This window comes from Dendrobium catenatum, unplaced genomic scaffold (genome assembly GCF_001605985.2).
Source record: "Dendrobium catenatum unplaced genomic scaffold, ASM160598v2 fragScaff_scaffold_283, whole genome shotgun sequence".
In the NCBI taxonomy this organism is placed as follows: Eukaryota; Viridiplantae; Streptophyta; class Magnoliopsida; order Asparagales; family Orchidaceae; genus Dendrobium; species Dendrobium catenatum.
Window position 1 is genome coordinate 155817 of NW_021318745.1, and position 24715 is coordinate 180531.

Sequence of the window (24715 nt, forward strand, 5' to 3'; positions counted from 1 at the left end):
AAGATATTTTATGATTCTTTTTTCTAAACAATGAGCTATTAAATTATTAAATCAAAGATATTTTGTGATTATTTTAAAATATCTTTTAAAAATATAAATGCTTGTTAATTACATATTCAAATGGTTGACAAAATAATAGCTCCAAATTTCCAACTTGTTCTAATCATCCCGAAGTATAAGTTTTAATAATAATCAACTCGTACAATCAAACTATTAAGATGACTGATAAGTTGTGCAGTCATTGATTTTGAATAAATAGTTTTGGGTGCTGAAGAATTTTACAAGCAACTTTTAGAATTTACAAATCACTGGGTGTTTAGCGGCATTGGCCCTTACTCCAAAATATATATCTAATTCCAATGAATAAAAGGCTAGTAGAGATTACAAAAAGGCTATCCATTATATTTAAAAAAAGTTCTGAGAGAATGATATTTTCTTATAGTATCATGGGATATATGATGGATGGTGGACGATCTGAACTCTAGGATTTATTGTAGATGGCTTTACACATAACTGTAAGCATCTTTTTCCCATTTAAATTTAATTTCCAATTGTAAAAATTTGAGTGTTGTTTTATGAAACTTTATAGATAAGTTTGTTATGGCCACAAATCACATCCCTTAAATTTAGGCATTAGCAAATATTTGAAATCTTATAAATGAAAAATCAATATTGAACACTTGGATCTTTGAGGAAAAGGATCTTTGAAGGAAAACCATCATGTAAAGAGCGATTTCTTATTGTGACATGAGGCATTAAGCTTGTTTTTGAAAGAAAAAAAAGCTGAGGAACATTTCAGTTTTATGCCTATATATTTCATTTGTATTTTTTATTTTTTCTTCAAATTTATTGTAAATGTCTTTATTATTTTTGAATTAGAAATAAACTAATCAATCTCATCAACAACAACAACAACGTCAAGCATTTATCCCACTACGTGGGATTGGCTACATGAATCATTTTTCTCCATTGTGTCATGCTAAGAGCCAAATTCTTATTTAAATTTAATAAAGAAATGTCATTTCTAATATTTTCTAACCAAGTCATTTTAGGTCTGCCTAAACCATTCTTAACATAGGCCAAATCTAATACATCTATTCTCCTTACAGGGTCATCGGAAGGCTGTCGTTTTACATGACCAAACCATCTAAGGCGACTCTCTCTAATCTTATCTCATTGGAACTACTCCAACCTTCTCACGGATATGCTCGTTGTGTATCCTATCTCTAAGAGTAAATCCACTCATCCACCTGAGCATCCTCATCTCAACAACACTGAACTTAATATTATGCTTCTCTTTTAATGGCCAACATCAGCCCCCAAATCAGCCCTCTTCAATTAGGAAATATCTCCAAATTAATCACATCCAATTCAACCCCCAAACCAGCCCCTAAATATGCCCTCTTTAATTAGGAAATATCTCCTAATTAATCCCTTTCAAATCAGGCCAAATCAGCCTGCTTTCCTTATTAAGTTTCATCTTCTATTTGAATTCAAATAGGAAATCTTTCACTCATTAATTATCTTCTTAATTTCTTTCTTAATTATCCTTCTTACATAATAAATTATTGCTTTAATGGGCCCCATAAGAGGAGCCAAAATCTCCCTAGATTTGGTTTCAAGGTCCGTCCCCTCCATTGTTGGTTTATCCTTGGCTTGCAACTGTAACAATTCCCCTCCCCCCAAAGACGAACCTTGCCCCAAGGTGGATGGTTGGGACATTGTTCATGATTTTCTCAGCTGCTCAGTTAGTAGTCATGCTATCGTCCACTAGAACCAAGTTAAAGTTTTTCTCTCCAGACATAGCCCTGCAATCGTAAACTTTTTCTCCTCATTCAACCCATTCACCATGAAATACATCTCTACCTGATATAAATACCCATACGCATCCTCCCCTTCAATGATTGGCATCCTTAACTTCCTCACCCTAAGATTTCTACCACCCAATAGCTTCTTCCTCCTCCAGTGTAGTGGTTTTCGTGATCCCTCCATGTTTCCCCCACGCATCGAGGCGGGATTCCCACCTTTCTTCCATCCATTCTTGCATGATATGATCTCATGATTCAGCTCGACCCTCTCCAATTCCGGTCGCGTACACCCCTTGCCTGAAATGCCTCTCATGTTTCCCCCATGCATCGAGGGACACCAGACGTATGTTTGAATCTTTCTTTTTTTAATTTCGAGTATAACATTGAAATCATTATTGGTTATAAAATTAACACCTAAATTTTTAAAATGATTTAACAAATTTGCTTGATCTGGTGTTATTGATGCGGACATTGAAGTGGAGGCTGACGGTTTTGGGGTTGGGAGACCCTAAGCCAGTGGCAAGGGGGAAGGGGAGGAGGAATGAAATGATAGAATAAAAAGAAAGCCACGAACCTGGACTCTTCTAAGGTTGGTGGGTGATCCGCTTCCCTCTCCAAGGGATTTCTCTCCAAAGATTCCATGCTCTTACAAGAACTCAATATGCAGATATTTCATTATAATTCATTCATTAATGATGCGGACATCCGACGGTGGACATTACTTAATGGAAGCCTCTTCCACTTTATCCATATCAACTGCCGGCCATAAACCCCTCCACCTCCATAGCCGGCTGACCTCTTCACCCCTAGCATCTTTTCTCCTTCATTCCCCTTCGTTTTTCTAAATTAAGTTGAAGATAATTTGAAAAGAATTTTGAATTCAAATCCAATTAGTTTGAAATTCAAAACCTTTCATAAATTACTAGATCTAGTTTTGGAAAGTTCTTCAAATCAAATTCCAATGAATTTGGAATTGTATTTGATTAAATCCTTTCTCCTTTAATTGAAGACTTGATTAATTTTCTTTTCCTTTCCTCTTATAACCGGCCCCTTCTCTCTTTACCCGCTGCCCCTTCCCCTTTTGCTCTTGATTGGAATCAATCTTGCTTGATAACCTTCTTTCCTATTGTGGATGTATTTTAATATGGAAGCATTTGAATTTAAATTAAATTGTATTTAAATTTCAAATCATTTCCCTAATTTAGTTATCTTATTTTAGGAAAGTATTCAAATCAAACATATTTCAAATTCAAATATGATTTGATTTAAATATTCCTCCCTAATTTAAGATTCCCCACTTGGCAAGCATTTAAATCTCTCTCCATAAACTCCCAAGCCCCTTTTAATGCCGCCAGCCCCTCCCCCCCTTAGTTATTTAATTCCTTAATTGGATATCCAATTATGGGATTTAATTAATCACGCCCTTTTTCTTATTTAATTGTAATTTCAATTTTCAAATTTTCCCCCATCCCATTCGTTCTACATCAATTATACAAGTGAATAATTCATTGAAATTGAAAATTTATAGTTTTGTTATGTTCTTCAAGATTGTGGCAATTTATTGCAAATTTATGCACTTGAATATTATTCTGTAAATATGCAAGATTTTGTTTGTTATACAATACCATATTGGGCGCTATGTCCTTATTTAATTCTGCGCCAAATTTAACATACCCAATTTTTTACGTGTTTGTGTGCATTCATGCCTTAAAGTTATTAGCAAAGTACCCGTCTTTAATACCAAGTTTTAAGATATTTTATTATTTTTAGTTGTGCTCTTGTTGAAGAAGATTGAATTCACTTGGCACTAAGAGACAGTTTTAGCCATTAGTTACCCCTTTATTTTCCAAAACTTTCAGAGCCCGACCCATATCATTAAAACCATCTTACACTTCCGGCAAGCTTAAGGATCTGCACTAGTCATCGTTTCCAAGATGACCTCTCTCCTGGTTCAGTTGGCACTAATTCTGAAATTTAGCAATTTTTCCTTTCTCGTTCTCTTTATTTAGATTGAGGAATGAGGACATTGATGAAGGCGAAACAGCAGTTGGTTCGTTGTTCCTTTGAGGTCCTGTCCATGGTTTTATATCTTAAGAAGTTTCTAAATTTTCTGTGAGGGACATAAATTAATAATCTTCTGCTGTTCCAATTCCTTATTTTTTAATCTCAAATAATTCCGTGCCTGTCTTTCCTGTAGCTTTATCAAGGGTACTGATTGAGTTGATAAGTCAACTGCATGGAAGCTTGTATTTGAACTTTTTTCCTCCTTTATTTGTTATCGAACCTTGTTTTATGCTTAAGATGGATTCTTTTTTATTTTAATTATTTCTTTTGTAGTTTTCATTTGATGTTTGCAAAGATGATGCTTTTACTGTGTTTAGTTCAATATATTGTAAACATTTTTTATTTATTTGCTAGCGATATTTCCTTTATATCATTTTTTTCTTAGATATTATCAACCACCTGTGAGGGTAAAATTAGTTTATTTCTTAACATGTTTTATAATTGAGTTATATGCAATGCTTGTTTGGAATATTTTTGTCCTTAGCTTTTTATCTCTTACAATTACTCTATGGATAAAGCGGCAGCAATAATCTTTTATTTCTTTTTTGTGCAATTTTTTTTTGGTTTAGATTAGATTAGAGAGAGTCGCCTTAGATGGTTTGGTCACATAAAACATCGGCCTTCTGATGATCTGGTTAGAAGAGTATATTTCTTACATTTGGACTATGTTAAGAAAAGTAACTGTAGACCTAAAAAGACTTGGTTAGAAAATATTAGGAATGATTTTTTTTATTAGATTTTAATGAGAATTTAACTATTAACAAGACACAATGGAGAAAAAATGATTCATGTAGCCGACCCCGCGTAGTGGGATAAAAGCTTGATGTTGTTGTTTTATTTTTTTGTGCAATTATAATAAAGGACTTGGTACTTAAAGGGTTGACCAATTCCAAGCGTGGATGACAATGATAAGTTGGAGGTTTCAGCCATTAACTAGAAGATAGCCTTTTCATTTATAAATTTATAAATTGATGTACGCATTCTGATTCGATTATTAATAATTGAGATATGCCTTTTTTCCTTCTGCATTTTTTGTCTTTTTTATTTTGATTTTTTTTATATGATATCTAAGTTATATTATTCAATTTTTGTTTCTATCATAAAGTAGAAATGTAATTTATTATTAATAGCATGCTAGATTTGATTTTGCAAATCCCAGTATGTACTTATTACCAAGGCTTTTAAAACCGGACCGGACCGGCCGGTTCAACCGTTTGAACCGCGAACCGGCTGCCCGGCCGGTTACGGTTCGCCAGAGAACCGTTTTCGCGTCGAACCGGTCTCGGACCGTTTGAACCGCCGGTTCGACCGTTGAACCGGAAAACCGGCTCCGATTTCTCATAACCGTTTTCGCGTCGAAGGGTTGGCTTCTTGATCGACGGCGGCTGTGCAGCATCTTCGCCGGTATCGGCGGAGGTAGGGGAGGGGATGCAGCATGGGGGCACGTTCCCCCACTGACTTTATTAATAATTTTTAATTAAGTATATTTATGAGTCATTAATTATCTATTAAATCAAAATAGTTTTATTATATAATAAAATATTTAGTACTAGCCGTATACTCACAACCACCGGCCAGAGCATACAACACAATTACTAACCTTTTCAAAAGGTTTTATTATATAAAGAAAAATATTTTTCTCTTTCACGGTGTGGGACTAAAAGGTTTTTTTTTTTCTTATGATTGGAAGGCTTAGGCGGGAACTGGGAAGGGTTTACATAGGCGGGACAAGGCATTTTTTTTTTTCAGGCTTAGTCACTTTTTTTTTTCTTCTAAGTTAATAATTCTAATTAATTCTCTAACCCCTCCTTCTTCCGGTTCATTGACCGGTCCGGTTTTAAAAGCCTTGCTTATTACTATCTTTTTGTTCATTAGAGGCCCATATTGATTTTGACCAGGCAATAATATCAAGCTGATGTTCTGTAAATATAAAATCAGGCGGTGAATGTGGCTACAAAAGGCATGAATGATAAATTGGTTGCTTTATAAATATGCAAGTCCATGCATAGCTGTCAGATTTTTAGCTCCATGTCTTACATTGATTTGTTCCTAGTTGTTTGTCTGTTTCATTAAGAAAGATGTGTGCAAATCTAATTAATATTCATAGGAGTTCACTTTGTTTCATTGTCAATAAATCAGGTTCCATAAGTCTGCCAAACTCTATTTTAGTTGGTTTTAATGGTGAATCCCTGCAGGTGTTATAATATTGAATTAATTAATACTAAAGTTTGATTCCTTTAAACACCATGCATGTTCAACCTCTTTGCTCGTTTGATGTACTCTTTAATTCTTTCTGTGTCTTATTAAAACTCTCTACCTTCTTCCTTACAATTGATCAAATTAATCTTTTGTCTATTAATTGCTAGCTTAACCCTTCAAAATATCAGTCTAGAAAATGACAAAGAGGACGCTATCCAACTTGGTTTCCCGAGGCATTGCTCATTCCTTTGAGTCAAGGGTAAGAACCTCCCAATCAGGGATTTTGTACTGCTTTCTCTTTTTTTTTTTACAAAGAACTTTTGTAATAGAGACACTTCTTTGTCTTTTTAAATGCAACTGTGCTGTATAAATCCAATGATCTAGTTCTTCTTTGACTATACTCTGGAGGAACAAGAGATTTATGTTGGTTGTTAGTTGCTTATTACATTTAAATAAGTTCATACTTAATACTACATGACAGGTTTTTGGATTTTTAGCATTTGTTTGAGGATAAATGCTATTCTTAAAATGCCCTACCCTTTACTTTGGGTCCTAGGTTTCTTCTTTTTGCTCTGTCTGTATGTTTTTTTTTTAATTTCTTAAATTGGATGTTTGAACAGCATGTCTTGCTTGCAAGTAGTCTACAATTTTCATTGTCTAGCTGTATTTGTTAATCCACCAGTACTATAATACTTCTTGCATGTCTTAACAGAAACTACATATATTATCATCCTTGATTTTATTTTAAACTGATGAATCTTTCAAAAGCCTACAACAACAACAAGCCTATCATGGACCTATTTTTTATCAAGGGAAGTTGAGTAATTGATTCATTTTATAGTCGAGCTGTTAATTCTCATGTAATTTTCTACTTTCTCCATTTTCCTGCTACGCCTAAGAAGCCACATTAATATTCAAATTTTAAATATTTCCTTCTCGTTTTTTAGTTGTAAAGATCAATTAACTAAATAGGTTTGATCGATTATATATAATTAGGAGGCTATAAATTTGAATATAACTTCTTATTTTTAAAAGTTGGATGGTTTATTCGATGGTAAGAATATATTATGGTGGTCTAATTAAATTTTTAAAAATATCATCTAAACCATTATTTTATATGGAACCTGTAGACTTAAAAGTGAAAACCAAGTTGAGTTTGAAGAATTGATAATGTTAAGATTCATGTGTGTTAAAACTATGGAAGGCAGATATAATTATATTAATGAGATGGTTGGAGAATTACCTATTGAAGATAATACAATGAAAAGTAGCTTTTAGGTGATTCAGGCATTTACTTTGCAGGGTAGAATATACTCTAAATTAGATGGCAAGTTGAACTAATTTTCAAAGATTTAGAAAGAAGAATAGCTTGTCAAAGACAACTAGGTGATATGTTCGGTGGTATTGTCCATTACCTTCAAAGAGGAGGTTTGGAGTTCAATTCCTGTAGAAGAAAAAAAAAAATCATGACACCTGATGTAGCAATTAAAAGAATGGATGGAGGAGAAAGATTTTTAAGTCTATTCAAAATAGTTCAGATAATTCTAATGATGATGATAAAATGTTTTAATAGGTTGTATCAATGCAACTCTTTGGGCAAAGTTTAAAGTATTCAACAAAGATAAGTGGTGATTCAGATACACATGAAGATTTTCGTTCGACCAATAAACTGGAAGGCTCTGGAATCTCCGTGCAAGATGTTGTTCAACAGGTGATTGAATCTTAAGCAATTTTAAGTACTCATGTTTAGGCTTGATCCTTTTAACTCTCCTACTATCTGCCAATGGCTATTGAATGAGTGTTTTTAACAGGATGTTAAGATAAACCCAGTGATGATTTATATGAAGGGTGTTCCTGATGCTCCTCGCTGTGGATTTAGTGCATTGGCTATCAAAGTTCTGCAGCAATACAGTAAACCTGCATTTAATTAATTTCAATTTACTTTGAGCGACTGAACTCATATATGAGTAACAATTAATTTCTAGCTCAGTTGCATATATTTGGGGTTATATTCTGTCTTTTTGCATGTTGTTGCAGGAGTTCCCATAAGTTCTAGAAATATTCTGGAAGATCCTGTTCTCAAAGAGGGTGTAAAAGCTTTTAGGTTAGTAATTATCAATCTACATTAATTTGAACATGTTAAATTCATCAATCCGAACTAATGTTATCATTTCAAAGTTTGAGAGGTGATATAGACTATTTCTTTGTGCAATCTACCCTTGATCAGCTTATTGTCACTCGGCTGCTAACATGTGCAGATTCCACATTGTTGTTCTTGTGTTGACCATTTTTCTGTATTTGCTCCTCTATGCTCTCTGAGATAAATGTAACTTTGTTTTGTTGACAGAAAATTGAACAAACCTTCACTTATCTAACTAGCCTCCATGATAAAGAGTTTTTCATATGAAAATGGTGAAGAAACATATCTCTGTTTGTATGACATGAAAAGTATATTGGTGATTGACTAACAGATAGGGTTTATATGTTTAAAGACCCATTAACAAACTATTTTTATATCTGGCTGTCTACATTCCTTAAAATTACGGATTAAATTGATTGATGAAAAAAAAAAACTTGTCAAGTTACTGTAAACTTATTGAAGTTCTTCTAATACTTAATTGTGACTTCCTTTTCATCCTTGAACACGTTTGTAATAGGTTTTTTTCAGATTGTCACTGCTATTGATGGTTTATAGGATAATCTCTTAAGCGTGGTATTTTACGTTAGATACATCATACATCTAAGAGAATGTACAGATGCATGCGGGTTCTATCGTGTACACATAAGTTTATCTAAAAGTACTTAGAATATATATTATTTTAGCATTTCACTTCATGAAAGGAAAAATGTGGTTCTTATAGAACCTTAAAGAGGAAGGGTTATAAAGAAGGTTGTCAAGCCAATTACCAATCCCTCATTAAGTTGTCCTCAAATATACAAAGGTGTAGCCTTAAGGTGAAGATAGTGAGTGGCTTCTCAAAAAAGCTACTTTAAGATAAGATTTGCGCCTCGGAAGATTCGGGTCTTATAGAAAATGCCATAAGGTGAACACTGGGATGTGACGTTTGGGTATTACATAATTAAAAGATCCATTGTTGGAAGCTCTCCATAGCAAGATTAGAGGCTTCGAGTACCAGCTACAAAGTCATTCACAATAAATAAAGAGGAAAGTACTCAAAAAAATGATTGGAAAGCTGGCCACAAATTTCCCAATTGATTGTACTCAAAAGATACAAGAAGGCCTCGAGATAAAAGATGACGAGTGGCTGCCTAGAGAAGCTTCTTCAATATAAGACTCGACTTTAAAAATTCGAGTTACACAATCGACTGAACAATAGGGTTAGCAGATAGGACATACATCTCCTAGGATATGTTGGTGGTATCTTAAAGAGGCAAATACTTCATCTATAAGGCCCTCTTCATCATTAAAAGAGGGTTGCTAGTTTCCACAAACCTTCTAGCAGAGCATACTTAAAGATGAATTAACAACCTCAGAGTAAAAACTTGGAATTGCTTATCAATTAACATGCTTCAGAATATTACCCATATTTAAAAGATTTGAGTCTAGTAAAAAAAATGTGATGTTGTTATGAGCATTGTGACTTGGCATCCAGGCAATGAAATTACCAAAGATCTCCACTAGAAGCTCCCAACATTGAGGTTAAGTCCCAAATATCAAAAGTTTTTCGACAATTCTTGGGCGTAACCTCGGGGCATTATAGTTCTTATTAGAGATTTCCTATCAAAGGCCCTCAATAGCCAACTTCAAGGTCGAGACCTATCCAAACCTATAGGCGAGCACTAAGGCGTGATATTTGAGCAATGGAATTCTCAGAGGTCTTTCGCCAAAACATCCCAACAAACAAACTCCAAGTTCAATGCCTTAAAAAGCAAACGTTCCACAGTTAATGCCATCTTGAAGATTCATTGCTAGAAGATTCTGACGGCCATCTCTAGGGTCAATGTCTCAAATACTCAAGCTCAAATGGCCATGAAGCAGAGACACCAACACGAGACATAGATGCATGAACAATATATAATTTTAAAGCTAGGAAATGATATGCTATGGACAATTTTCTTTTAATAAATTGTTTATATAAATTATAAAATGTACAATAAAAACACCTAATTTCTATATTTTCTATCAAAAAATATTATAAAATAAAATATAATAGCATTTATATCAGATAAAAAGCATAAGAATCAACAAAAAATTGTTTAATCACAATTTAATTCCAGTATTTTATCATGTATAATTGCCAACAACTCAACAAATTGATGTAACACTAATTGACCCACAAACTCAACATTATAGTCATCTTCATGTCTAAAACCAATGTCCTTTGATCGAATCTATTAAAATATAGTTTGTTGAGCTAGCTCTTAAAAAAATGCACTTCATCATCACTTGTCCCGAAAAATGTTAGGTATGCCTTGACAATGTCGGGGTGTGTTCTGACTTTGTATGGCTATTTTTGGAAAAGAAGAATCAAATATGATTTTTAGCTTGTTGTATGTGTCTGTGCTCGACGTGGGCATATGATATTTTTGTAGTATTTGTGTAGTTACATGGTCAGCATCTGGGCTTGATAATCTGGGCAATATAACTTACAGATTTATTGCTCGGTCTCAACAACCAACTCTAAGGTAAACCCCTCAACAAGCCATTATGAAAAAATGCAGGCATATACATACACGTTAATAAATTGGAGCACTATTTTATGGAGTTTATGTTCATTGTTTCTAGTCGTTGCTTTATTTGGTATGGCTAAAAAATTTATCTTGATATTTTATGAAGTTAAGAAATGGATGAGTTTCACTGAAATATCGAATGCTTCGCTTTGCTATTAGCCTTTGGAAGCGTTAGGAAAAGTACATCTTTTCTTCTCAATGTGCTTTCTAAACATTGGCTCTTTGTTGGGTAGTCAATATAAACTAAAAGTAATAATAAATCAAATTTAAGCATTTCTTAAGAGATTCTGTTTTGTTAGAAGCGAAGAACTTAAATTTTAGGATGATCTACTATTATAAGTTACTATAGGTGGTCGTATTTTATGTATACTTGAACATTCTGCTTCATTGCTATCAACAAATGAAGGTTACAACAGCCAAGAAACAAAACAAAATTCAGCCAATATAGGCACCAACGAAAGATCTAAACTAGACAAACAATCATCCTCAAGAATATTAACAAATTCTTGAGGCAAAGTATTTTATGTACACATGTACTGATAAATCCTTTTCATACTTTTTCAATTGTAAAGTTCCTCGTGCTCAAGCCTAATTCTACATTCTAGTGGACTGCTTGTGCTTTCACTGAGCGCTTTGAAAGTCGGAGTTTTCTTTCCTGTTTGTTTGAAAAAAGAAGTCAACATAGATAAGTTAGACAAATTTTACATTGCCTGCAGTTTACAAAGTGGGGGAGAAAGGTAAGGGAAAAGGTTTTACTGGAAAGATACAGCAAGACACTCGCTTCTGTTTAGTATTCTAATACCCTGTTACTAAAATCTGGCCAACAGCTGACAGGATTCTAATGGTGATTTGGGACACATTAGTTTGTTTCTAAAATATTCATTTTTTTTATTCTAGGTTGGGTGATCTTCATTTTTTATAATTTTTTGTACATTTTTGTTTTAAATAAATAAAAACTATATAATATCTAAAATAAGAATTGGAGGCCCATCAATCTTTTGTGGTGTATCATCTCCCCCGATTTTTGTTTCATGCTGGACTAGACCAATTATCTTTCTGTAATTCATTACTTGCTTTCAGAAGTGGTCCGGTTTTCTCTTTCTGTACATATGGCACATGGATAGGCTGACGCTTTTTCCTATCAAGCACGAGTGTCTACAGTTGATAAATAAGGCAATAGTAAGTAAATGGAGCTGATTTGCGTGTCTAAAGAAAAAAATACCAGTGCGATAGCGCTAGCCTAGCTATGTAGGGAAAAGGCAGTGGAAATAAGCTATAATGCTAACTTGGTTATGAGCTGCCTAGAATCATTTTACCAGATTCAATTAACAACACATTCAACACTAGGTTGGAAGGGGTGATGAAATAAATACTTAAACTTCACTTAAAATAGTTAGATGATTCTAAATTGAACAGCTAATCACTATTATGCTATGCTGGCTAAATTGTAATCTTCGTTTTAAATTTGCTTTCTCTGTAGCAATTGGCCAACTTTTCCACAAATTTTCGTGAAAGGAGAGTTCATTGGGGGATCTGATATTGTTCTGAGCATGCACCAGGTTCTAATTTTTTATATGATTGGATCATTTAATCTTTTCTACTGTGATGTGGCTTATCAGTATGGTAATCTTTCTGATTCTTGTTGCAGAACGGTCAACTAAAAGAGTTACTTTCGGATATCAACGGTGACAATTCTAAGCCCTCGGGTGAATAACTAGTTTTTTCTTTGTGCTGGATTTTGAGATAAGGCCCTGATTAGTTTTTGTTTATGAAAATATATTACACATGGAGTTTTTGGTTAATATTAGCGTGTAATCTTTGCTATACTTACATAATATGATATGGCAATCTATTTGCATTCAAGCCTAATGAAATTATGCCACGTCTATCATTTTTTTTCCCAGACTAGATTGTTGTTGTTGAAAAAGTGAGATTAAGGTTTCATTTGGGACGATTTTCTTCTGACTGCTTTTTAAAGCAGCTTTCTAGTACAATAATTAAAATTTTTGTACTAAAAAATTGTTTTAAGAAGCAGTAAAGATGAAATGAAGCCTAAGACTTCTTTTAAGACGACTTTCTTGCTGCTTTTTAAAACAGTTTTTTAGTAAATAAAAATTTTAGTTCAAAAAGATTTTGTATTAGAAATCTGTTTTAAAAAAGAGTAAGAAAGTTGTTGCAAACGAAGCCCAAGTATGCCTATGAGTGTATTATTTTCTCGTTGTTATCATGTATAATAATGCAGCATCTGTTGTCAATTACTAACTGATGTCATCTCATATCGGTGCACATTTTACCAATAGTGAATGCTTCTTCTTTGGCTTCTGGACACAGAAGCCCTGTTGTTAGTCTTCAGCAGCATGAAGACCAAAATGAGAATTTATTTGGACCATGCTGTCAATTGGTAGAGAAATTATTCCGTGCGGATGCCGAATGTCGTCCGGAGGTCAATCAAAATAAGTCACGTAGATACCGCAGCTCAGCACTGTGCTCGGTATTGCTGAGTGACTCATTCTGATTGGTCTTTGAATACAGAGCTACGTTTAGGATCCACATAGAATAATTTCTCCAATTGGTAATACTTACTTTTATGTTAGTTCTTTCACTGATGAAGATAATAGCAGGTTGGCTTTGTAGATTCCTGCCAATTTAGCTTAATAGTTTGGGGCTTAGATTATTATTGAAGTATTTCTGTAAGGCTTTGTTTGGTACAGTTTCTTTGCTATTTTTTAGTATAAATTTTTTTTTATTTTTACTAAAAACAATTTTATGCAGCAAAAAAGCTGCAAGTCAAAGGATGAGAACTTGGATATATTTAATTGAGCATGTTGAGCTCTGAAGCTCCTCCAGTATTGCTTCTTCCTGCTAATATTCGATGTGAAGATTTGATCTCCAAACAGAAAGGAAAACACAAATTTCTACCTTTCAATTGTTCTGCATTCTATTCAAATATTTTTGAACTTAACGGTAAAATTTAATCAATTAAAAATAAAAATTAGCTTGCAAGTGAGAAACGACTCACTCAAAGTTAATTTATCTTAATTTAACTCAATATATAATTTATATTTCGTGTGTGGAAATACATAGGTAATATGATCTCACAAAATAAATAATATAATGAACACAAAATGTGCTGCAAGTCCCTTTGAAATTGGCTCAAAATTAGCTAAAACTAAAATCTAATGGTATATTTGAGAAGATTATAGTGTTTTATAAAGTTGGTTGTGACATTACTATGGAGAAAAAATTTCATTATTATGATTGTTTAAAAAATTTTCACCATAAAATTTTTCAAGAGTGAAAAAATAAAAAGAAAGTAATTGACAAACAAAATTAGTATTGTTGTATTGTTTTTTGTAACACTAGTATCTATTGACTTTTGCCCCTCTTAGGAGGCACTTGACGGCATAAATAATTCCTCGGTGAGTCTACCGGTAATCAACCCTACAAGCATAAGATTCACAGTTATTTTCTCCCCACTTCAGAGATCATTCTACATGAGAAGAGAATCGAATATGAGCTGAGGGTTCATAACCATACTTGCCCACAAACCCAGTTAAACCAGTGGGATAGTATTAATGTCTCAAGTTTGATGTTTAAAAAATAAAACAATGCATAAACTATCCCAAACAAACTCTTAAATCTTCAAATTTGAATGAGGATATTCCCTTGAATTTTAACTCTTTATTGCCCCTAGTTCACAGTGAGATCAAAGCTCTACTTCAAATTATCAGAATTGCTGTAATATACCTTTGGCCTTTCCCTAGTCTTGAAAGTTCTTTGAGAAGGATGGCAACATTCTTCCAATGCATTCTACTACCTGCTACTGTCCACATACAGGCACACATACACTAAATGCAGCTTTTTAAGCATTGTAAGCACAAAGAAACCAGCATAGCATAGCACTGCATTGGTACCCATACCCACACTCACCCATGTACGGGTATGAGTACGTCCATGATCTCTTGGGTGAGTAAGGGTGAGTGGGGATAAATTGATTTACATTGCTAATCACCACATGACGTGTATTTCCACAACCCTCACTATACAATGTACATCACTAAACCGCATTATGACCCCAATAAATTCTGATTTGCTTTCAGACAACAACCCTCAAAGCCATTAGTTCGTGACGGACTACATTCAAAAAGAGTAGAAAGTGGGTGGGTATGGGTGGATAAGACATCCCAAATGTCACCATGAGTGGGCGTATGTGGGCAAAGCCCGTTGGCGTAGAGCTTGGGTAACCAACCAAGACCCTATGTAGGACTTTGCAGCATAGAAAAACATGTACAAGGGGATGGCTAGATTCAAATTAGGTTGGACCCTTACTCAGATCAAAATATGACCACTACATTAAAGCAAACAACAAACCTCCATAAGTTTATTAGAAATATACATCAACACCTGGTACGTTACAGATAGCAAAAACTATTAAACAAGGAGATGAAGCTTAAACAAAGCCAGTAAATCGAAATACTACACTAGAAAACATTATTACTCAAAGCTAGATCTAATCATAGCCGTATATTTTAGTCATAAAAATAGCTTTCCATTCCCACCCCAGCTATTATAAAAGCTAAAGGCTTCCTTTAAGGCTATTAACGGGTCCCATCGAGTCCCAACCTTGCAGTAAGCCACTTGCAAACTTCATCCATTTCTTCTGGGACAGTGTAGTGGCCAAGCCTGCAAGTAACAATTCATTCAAACATTTTTCCAGTCTTAGCTTGCAACAGAAAATGCAGGTGAAGTTTGAATACCCATTATAAGTTTTAAATGTAACATTTCGGAAAGCAGATGATCTTAGAACTTCAGCAGACTTCTCCCCATGCTTATAGAGCACAACATCATCAGCTGCAACAAAGATTTTAGTCAAGATGAACACTAACATTCTCATTAGATGAAACATTATAGGGAAATTTACATACATACTACTTTATAACATCCTATTTACATATATAACATCCAAACTTTTAATATTACATGCATACCACTCAATATTATTTTAATATAAAAAATATCACTTATATTTCTTTCCTATCACTCATATATTTCATTTCTACCACTCCTATTTGATATGAAAATGAACTATGGATGATATGTATGTAAGATTAAAGTTTTAGATGTTAAATATATAAATAGAATAATATTAGGTGGTATGTATGTAAATCTACCAAAATTTTATTGAAATAGTTTTACTTGTAACATAAGAGAGTCATAGAAGATGAAAAACTATGAATTAACATCATTTGCCTCTTTCTTAAAATGAAATTCATGCCATATTCTCCAGTATCAAAATATGCAGAGTTTCAGCTTTCTATGTTGCTATATCAAATTGCACTTCTTGCTCGAGGATAAGTAGAATTTGTTATGTGTGGATAAATTAAAAAAAGACAGAAACAAGCTAATTGTATCAGTAAGGAACATCACCCGAATATTAGAACAACATATTCTATCAACCACTGAAGCTAAACAAGAATTTATTGTCAACCCTCAGTAGGCTTATCAACGAAATTGTTTCATTGTTTTTCTTTTGGAAATATTGAAGGCCTAAGCATAAATTTAATGTAGGCAGCATTTGATCCAAAAATATCAGTAAGTTCCAAAATAAGTACACGAATTGATCTCATTTTATGGATGATAATTTACATGTTAGTCTCAGAAGTCAGAATCGTGGTTGAATGGATGTCTCATGTTCTTTAACTGAAAAACTTGATTATTTCAATGATAGTTCCTCTCTTTTATTAGTATTTCTCTAATCTAGTTTAGAGTTCCAGCTGTGAACAATACTCTTATGGGTGGCTTTTTATATTGCTTGGAAGACGAATTTTTATTTATCAATTATCATGTATTTTCTTTCGAGTTGGGTAGCCTTTTAATAAGAGTTCATGCAGCACTATTTTATGTGCTTTACATTCAATTCTTTTCCAAATAAAAAATAGAAATAAAATGGTGACTATAACATTATTTTCTTTTTAGTTGGGTAGCTTTTAAAATTTTAATCAGAGTTCATGCAGCACTATTTTACGTGCTTCACAATCAAAATTTTTTCCAAATAAAAAGTAAAAATAAAAGGGTGAATTTAACATTATTTTCTTCTGCAATGGCAAAGAAAAATATTTTTTCACTTTTATCATTCCATTAATCAAAGCATGCTTATTTTGCAATATTTTTAAGTCCATGCTTAAGTTCAAACTTATGACATTGACATTGAATATCAAACCGTTGCACTATTAGCGATCATTAACTCTGTCTAGGCATCCTCTCTTTAGCTCTAAATATTGATTGATAAAAGGATACAAAATTATAAAACTATAGATACATTGACATTAAATATTGATTGACTAACAAGTAACTTTTGCACTAATTTCAAATATTATATCTATCAGGGTCATCCTCTCTTTAGCTCTAAAATTGATGAGAGCACTGAAAGGTATAAAACTAGATTGGATGTAAAAAGGAATTACCCAAACTTATGGTATTGATTATAAAGAAACACTCAAGAGCAGGTTAATCACACCTTATTTTTAAGGAAATCACTTACCCGTCAAATCGCTATAATGATTATTTATGTTAATAATATTATCATAATTGGCAAAGATGAGGAAGACAAAAGGAATCTTAGCAAAAAATATTTTAAATTAAAGATATGAGAGTCCTTATAAATTTGAGTATGGAAATCACAAGATCAATGAAAAATATACCCTTCTCAATAAAAACATACTCTAAATCTTTTAAAAATAATTAGAATGATAGAATACAAACCAACCAATATTCCTATGAATCCTATCAACAAAATAGGATCAAATGGTGGCACTACAAGTTAATAAGATATCAACATCTAGTTAGATAGTTTATTTATCTCTATCATACTCGTCTTGACATTTGTTACTCCCTCAATCTGATTAGCTAATTTATGAATACACCTAATAAGAAAAACACTTGCCGTTCACTAGATATTAAGGTATTTAAAAATCCTAACTGAGGTCTATTTTCCAAAAAGAAAACATATAGGATAATAAAAATATTTATTGATGCTAATTCGGCTGGGGATCATAACTGGTCGAATATTCACATCTGACTATTGTTCATTCATATGGAAAATCTTGTCAATTGTAGTAAAAAATTGGCAGTGATTGCTAGAAGTGGCACTGAAGCTAAATTTAGGGTAATGACTCGTGAAATTTCTAAATAAGTGTGGCTTATAGGATTATTGGAAAACCTAAAAATCCACATTAGCGAACCAATGGTTATGATGTGACAACCAAGCTACAATCTACATTGCCAAAGATCTAGTACACCATGATAGAACTAATCATATGGAAATTAACAGATATTTCATAAAAGAAAAAAATTGAACAAGGGATTATTCAGATACGGTACACTCCAACAAGACTTCAGATAGCAAATATTGTGATCAAAGCTCTTGATCAATCATAATCTGATAATCTAACCTCCAAGTTATAAATGATCAACATTTATTCTCAATTAGAAATGAACAACATTATTTCCAACTTGAGATAGTGAAAATTTTATAAAAATACCATCATTTGTAGTTCACACAATCCGTATGCTCTAATTAAATCAATTGCAAGATAATTGTTCATCTCAATAATCCAGTAGTTCTCATCTTCCTTATTTATCTCCCATTAATTTTGCATTAATTCTTCTTTAACTTTAGGACCAGTAATTAAAATTATTTAGCACATATAAATATGTAGTTCTCTTATAATTTGAATCAAATAAATTCTTCTCTCCTATTTCCTATCTCCAGTTTTAACAAATATATCAAAACAAAAATATTATGCTTCAGATAAAATGATACCTTTTCCATGGCAAAGCAAAAGTGGCAAGGAAGCAGCCCTTCTAGTAGAATCTTGAGAACTTTCAACTTTATTCTTCAAGTTCCTAAAAAAATGTAGAGGTGCAAACTTGATTTAGAGCACATTTGATTGCTTGAAGCTAGAAAATATATTTTAAAAAATTATATATATTTTAGATTTGATCATTTGATTGGACGTAATTAGTAATCAATATGAATTTTAAAGTTGTCACACACCTTCAAAATCTCTTAAAGGTATGAATTTTAAATTTACACTAAAAATGTGTTAAAAACATCACAACTTTCTAAAATATATTTTCCATCTGTAAGCAACTAAATGAGCTCTTAGATGCATTAGGAGAAGGAAGAAAATCCATGGCATTAATAATTCTATTAGGCAGACCTGGAGCATGGAAGCCAACCACTTAGACCAACCACTACACTGAGGTTAATTGGGTATGGATTTCCACTTCCAAATCTCCCGTGAGCACAGCAGACTGCAGAGTAAAGGGCAGTTGAAGCTCCCATACTGAAACCACCAATACCAAGTTGAACTACATGAATGACAAAATAAATCCAGAAATTAGTTATCATTCTGAATGTTGGAGAAATCACAAAATGCATCGTAAAGGTAATATATTTTAGGAAAAAATCAATGCTTTCATAATTTTTTCTTCCTCAGAGAATTGCCTCTTAAGTTACTCTGACAGAGTTGTTTGATTTAGGCCCAAAACATATTAACTTGGCTTGGAAAGCTAAAAGCTTAAGAGCTTTAATTAATCAAGGATATGTACCCATTTTGTATGCCACAAAAATAATCTGTGGTACTACCTTAATCTGTTGTACTAATTAGTCAATAAATTGGATATTAATTTAACTTACAAAGTAGGAATGAATGATTACAAAATTAAATTATCCTAACTAATTAAGTTAATTTGGAAATAATAATGTAAATTAGCTAAAAATAATGATGATTAAAACTAATTTAACAACTAATTGATTAATTAATTTAACTAATTAGGTGTTAATAATCCTTTATGTGGAAACCCTTGCCTATTTAACACTGCAAATTATCCTAACTAATTAAGTTAATCGAGAAATAATAATGTAAATTAGCTAAAAATAATGATGATTAAAACTAATTTAACAACTAATAGATTAATTAATTTAACTAATTAGGTGTTAATAATTGATCATGATATTAATCAGGAATATTAATTAGGTTTTTGTAACGGATAATTAAGCTAATTAAGGATTAAAATGAAAAAGATAATAAATTAGTTTAATTCACCATAGATTAACAAATATAAATAACCTTCTTTGTGGTAGCTAATAAGCTTGTCCTAGCCTACGCTCAAAGCTGAGATAAGCCAGACAAAAGTTAACCAGGCTTATCTAATGTGCATACAATTTGATGAGCTTAACCAAATTAAGCTATAGCTTAGCTTGAAGTTAAGCATCCAACAAATAATCCTAACGCGCGGAACCCAACCAAAACAAACATTAAATATCTAATTTAAAAGATCAAAAGTAACCAACAAGCATTATTTGCTTCTGTTTGAAACTTACTGCCGGCTGGCTCAGCTGACAGAAGGTTTGCAACATGTGTTGCTGAAGCATCCATTCCCTCTATATCATCAGGACCATTCTCCGAAAATTCTCCAACATCAAACCCTAATAATGGATACAACAAAATATGAATTAAGCTCAACATCCAAAAAAGCACTAGACTAGCTAAAAAATAGGGCTGAACTCAAAAATAGCTAATGCATTTCTAATACAAGCATTCAAATAAGTTGTTCAGAAGCAAAAAACATGAGGTAGAGGCATTAATAAGCGTGCTCACATGCAGTGCAAGGGAATCCTCCAAAAGCTGCAACAGGTCGGGTAGGTGCTGTTGGACATATCCATTTAATCTGCACATACATACAAATAAGACGAAAAATAGTTTCCTAGACAATTCAAAAAATGAATGCAAATTCAATTTACAGCAATATCGCTTACATTAGGAAGAGGAAGTGTTTCCAAGAGCTGGGACCAGCTGGAAAGAAAATACAACAAGAAGAATGTCAGCTTATAGTTATTTCAAAATCATTAAGAGCAGTCAACAGAGACATATATGAAGTATTACATAGATAGAGTTGAAATTTTTTCATAAAGAGCCTAAAAACAGGGTGTTAGTATGTTCTAAGAATGGTTACAAACCAAAATGGCTGAAGGCAACATTAAATTTACCACTAAAAGTTAAGAAACACAATTAGCTCTTTATAAAATAGTATGAGAATGTTTTATTTCATTTCAAGTAATCTAGTAATAATTTTGACAAGCTTACGAAAGAAGTATCAAATTTGTTCACACTTAGAAATATGGCAACTACACTGCAAGCAACTATGGTTGGTCCTCTTTTCATGTTCTTGGTACTACAGAATAGTAGTCCTGCTATGCTCATGTTAAAGACAAAGCAATTAAAACATGGAAAAAGGCTATTAGGTTAAATATCCATCAAATTTATCAAAATTCAAAGGCATATAAATTACTGAATATCAATCACGCTAGTTCAATCAGAAATGTAAAACTTCTATCACAAAAGGGAAAACATTATATATAAATATTTTTATTATAGTTGATGAAAATAAACAAATTGAATAGTAAGGGTTTCTTTTGAAGAAAAAACTAACCACCATAGCCAAATTTTGCATGACAAATGATGACACCATACGTAGTATTATCTAATAGTCTGCATGGTTACGAAAAATAAATGACTTCATTGTGAACATAAAAGAAAAGTTTTTTAAGATCTAAATGTACATTATATATAAATATATGCCTCGAGCAAACAAACAAAAAATGCAGAATGTTAAACTTATACGTGAAAAGGTTGGAGTAGCTCCAGTAGAAGATAAGATTAAAGAGAGTTGCCTTAGATGGTTTGGTCACATAAAACGGCGGCCTTCCGATGACCCGGTTAGGAGAGTAGAGATATTAGATTTGACTTATGTTAAGAAAGGTAGGGGTAGACCTAAAAAAACTTGGTTAGAAAATATTAGGAATGACCTTTCTTTATTAGATTTAAACGAGAATTTGACTTTTAATAGGACACAATGGAGAAAAAGGATTCATGTAGCTGACCCCACGTAGTGGGATAAAGGCTTGATGTTGATGTTGTTGTTGTTAAACTTATTGATGTAGGGAATCATGTTTGATTATATCAAGAAAGCTAAAAATAATTGGAAAAAAGACAATAGTAGACAACTAAAAATTATTTTATGTTGATTACTACTCTTACTCTGTTGTAAAAACCTAGGAAAAGTACAAAGAAAGTAAAATGAATATATTGCCAGACCAACATAGTAAGCAGTAGTCCCAAATAAGACTTTAGGCATGCTCATTATTCTTGAAAGTCCTAGACAAAGCCATCTACTAAAGGACAAGGCCGAGTGAAAGCAACATTAACTTTATTCTATTATGTTCGGCGGTTAGGAAGTTCTCTCAAATAACATCAAGAAGAATGAAATGTCTAATGGACAGAAAAATGATCCGTAAATAGAATAACATGGCTAATCATCAACTTATACAATAGCACTGCCATTCTCCACTTTATTCAGTTATTCCATTCACTGATTTACAATAGAAAGGAATCTTCCCCTATTAACATGCAAACAAACAAGCCAAGGAAAAACAAATATAATAAGCTCTTAATCAATTTAAGAAAAGTAATACTAGGAATACCTAAAAGAACAAAAACATGGCAATCATTTTGGAAAAAGTAGAGAATAAAGTAGTAAGCACAGTCATATAAAAGACAATCTCCTATACTCTCATAGACACCATATGGTGACTACGTTTTTTACATGCATGTGATGACAAAACTCATGCCATTAGCCATTTTAAATAGTTAATAGTTTGGAACGTTAATAAAGACAACAAGCACTCCTGTAATAATTTTTTTTCCATCTTATGAAGTACAATCACTAATATTTCTAAGAATAAGTAAGCTTAAAATTCCTGCAAAATGAAATATAAAGTATGCACTCCACTACAAATTCAAGAAGAGAGGCCTTCGTGCAAGACATTTAAATGTTTCTCAAACTCATCTATAATTATCAGCAATCAAGACAACAAAGAGAGTAAGGCATTGTTCGGGACGGCTTTTTTAATGCTTCTTAAAATAGATTTTTAGTACAAAAGTTGAAATTTTTGTACTTGAAAGCTGCTTTAAGAAGCAGCAAAAAAGCCATCCCAAATGAAGCCTAAGACTACTACTTTAGGAAATTCCAACCAATTAAACAACCATTAAGTGTAAACTATACCTTCCCCCGTTATCCCCAAGACCATGGAGCCAGACAATAGTGGCCTGGTGTCTCCCCTTGGGTTTGACAACATGTGTCCTCCCGAATTCAAAAGCCCTCCTATTAGTCCTACTCCCTGCATTCCCACTCAATAACTTCAACAACAGAACATTAACAGGAACTATAAACCATTAAATGCATAATAATAAATTGACACAACACATGAAACACAAGAAGTTATCAAATGATGCAAACCAGAACCAAGTGAGCTGCTTCCATAACTCATCTTCAACTGTTAATAGCAGCAGCTATATCTCAAAACTTCACCTTGTTCAGCCGCTGGCTCTCCTGCAACAAACAGCAACCAAGAGGCCTCCATTTATACAAAAACAGGGATGCTGGAATACGAATAAAAACTCATGAATTCGAATCCTACCAGCACTCACCACGTACAGGTTGTAGCTAGAAAAGGCTTGGTAATATAAACAACGGGGTAAAAAGGAGAAAGGGACAACCCCAATAAGGTAAGACAAAGATGGGAGGAAAGCAAAGGAGCTTTATTTTTTCGATCAGGGAATCTCTCAGCATTACAGAGACGCAACCATGCATGAGCCATGTAGCTGATAATAAAACAGAAAAGGAAGAACTGAGGGAAAGGCGAGATGGTGCGCTTATGCTGGAGTTTACATACAGGAATCAATGCTTTTCGGCAGTGGAGAAGGAACAAATAGACAAAGACCTAGAATATTTTTAACGGTGAACCATGAAAGATTCACCCTTTATTGACATTTTCAGCGTTAGGGGTTTCCCTAAGGCCGAGATATTAGTAATGTAATGGAGAGTTCAGATCTGTAGAACAGAAACTTGCCATTGGACAATTGAGTTCAGGATGCCGGATCAGCTCAGTGGTTGCCGGTCACATTTCCGATTGCTGGTGGCGAATGCTCTATCTTGAGCTCCGGCGATGAGATCGCACTGCTCGTACGTGCGCTCTGAATTGGCCTAGTGAACCTCATCTCTTCACAGTCCGTTAGGCCAGTCTAAATTATTTTAGAACAACTAGTGCATTTGTTTCATAATGCGAATCCTATTTAATAAATCATTTATATATGTTATATTTAAAATGATAAAATTTATGAAATAAAGACTTAAATATAAAATTAAATGATCTTCTAAACAAAATATTCAATTTTATTATTTTTTTAAGGGAATATTCAATTTTATTAAAAATCCAAACTTAGTCAATAAGTCGAGCTAAGTCAAGACAGAAAAACCATCATAAACATGTAAATCAACTTTTATAGAGATATAACAAATGCAACTCCTATCGAGATTCCGATCCCATAAATAATACAACATAACTAGAGGGCTTTGATTCATAGTGATATGGAGTCAATCCATGAGCATTGAAATAAAGAGAGCATAAAACAACAACACACTTAAAACCGTTACATGATTTATCCAATAAAATCGGTGTATGTGAGCTTGCGGGGGATAAATTTGGAAAGTTTTGTGCATAATATTTTTGAATATATATGGGCTACAATTAGCGATTACATCAACTAAGTATATGGTACAAAGAATGCATAAATATGTAATTCTAAAATAAACATTATACAAGCATGAATGAGAATAAACTATCTTTTATTGAATACATTAATAGAGGTAAACAAGTAATACTTCATATCCACCCGTTCATATAGGGACTTCATGCGAAGCATACCATGCATTACTTTTTTTTTTCATTTAGCGATCATTAATAGTCATATTGGATTGTTAATCATTGTTGGTCCCATGAGCTTTAACTCATTTCAGATGTTTTGATGACTTGATTTAATCAATAA

The 24715-nt window shown here is 33.0% G+C and overlaps 2 protein-coding genes across 4 annotated transcripts; one reads left to right on the forward strand and one right to left on the reverse strand.

Annotated features, from left to right (window-relative positions):
- Positions 1-451: 451 nt before the first annotated feature.
- Positions 452-12664, forward strand: LOC110102073 (monothiol glutaredoxin-S15, mitochondrial). Its single transcript, XM_020830248.2, has 7 exons — positions 452-515; positions 6239-6330; positions 7645-7782; positions 7883-7982; positions 8109-8175; positions 12244-12322; positions 12412-12664. Exons 2-7 carry the CDS (start codon positions 6268-6270, stop codon positions 12475-12477), a joined length of 513 nt encoding a protein of 170 aa, XP_020685907.1. The 5' UTR covers positions 452-515; positions 6239-6267; the 3' UTR covers positions 12478-12664.
- A 2431-nt stretch (positions 12665-15095) lies between these two features.
- On the reverse strand, positions 15096-23920 carry LOC110102062 (acyl-protein thioesterase 2). 3 transcript variants are annotated; one of them, XM_020830231.2, is made up of 10 exons: positions 23740-23920; positions 23127-23219; positions 22893-23007; positions 20587-20623; positions 20429-20498; positions 20152-20256; positions 18986-19136; positions 18586-18668; positions 15521-15614; positions 15096-15446 (listed from the first exon to the last, which is right to left on the reverse strand). In XM_020830231.2, the coding sequence occupies exons 2-10, from the start codon at positions 23155-23157 to the stop codon at positions 15362-15364; spliced, it is 771 nt and encodes a 256-aa protein (XP_020685890.1). In that variant the 5' UTR covers positions 23158-23219; positions 23740-23920; the 3' UTR covers positions 15096-15361. The 3 variants fall into 3 exon arrangements, with proteins under 3 accessions (XP_020685890.1, XP_020685892.1, XP_020685891.1); XM_020830233.2 differs by lacking the exon at positions 23740-23920 and adding an exon at positions 23318-23471; XM_020830232.2 differs by lacking the exon at positions 23740-23920 and adding an exon at positions 23308-23468.
- Between the last annotated feature and the right edge of the window lie 795 nt (positions 23921-24715).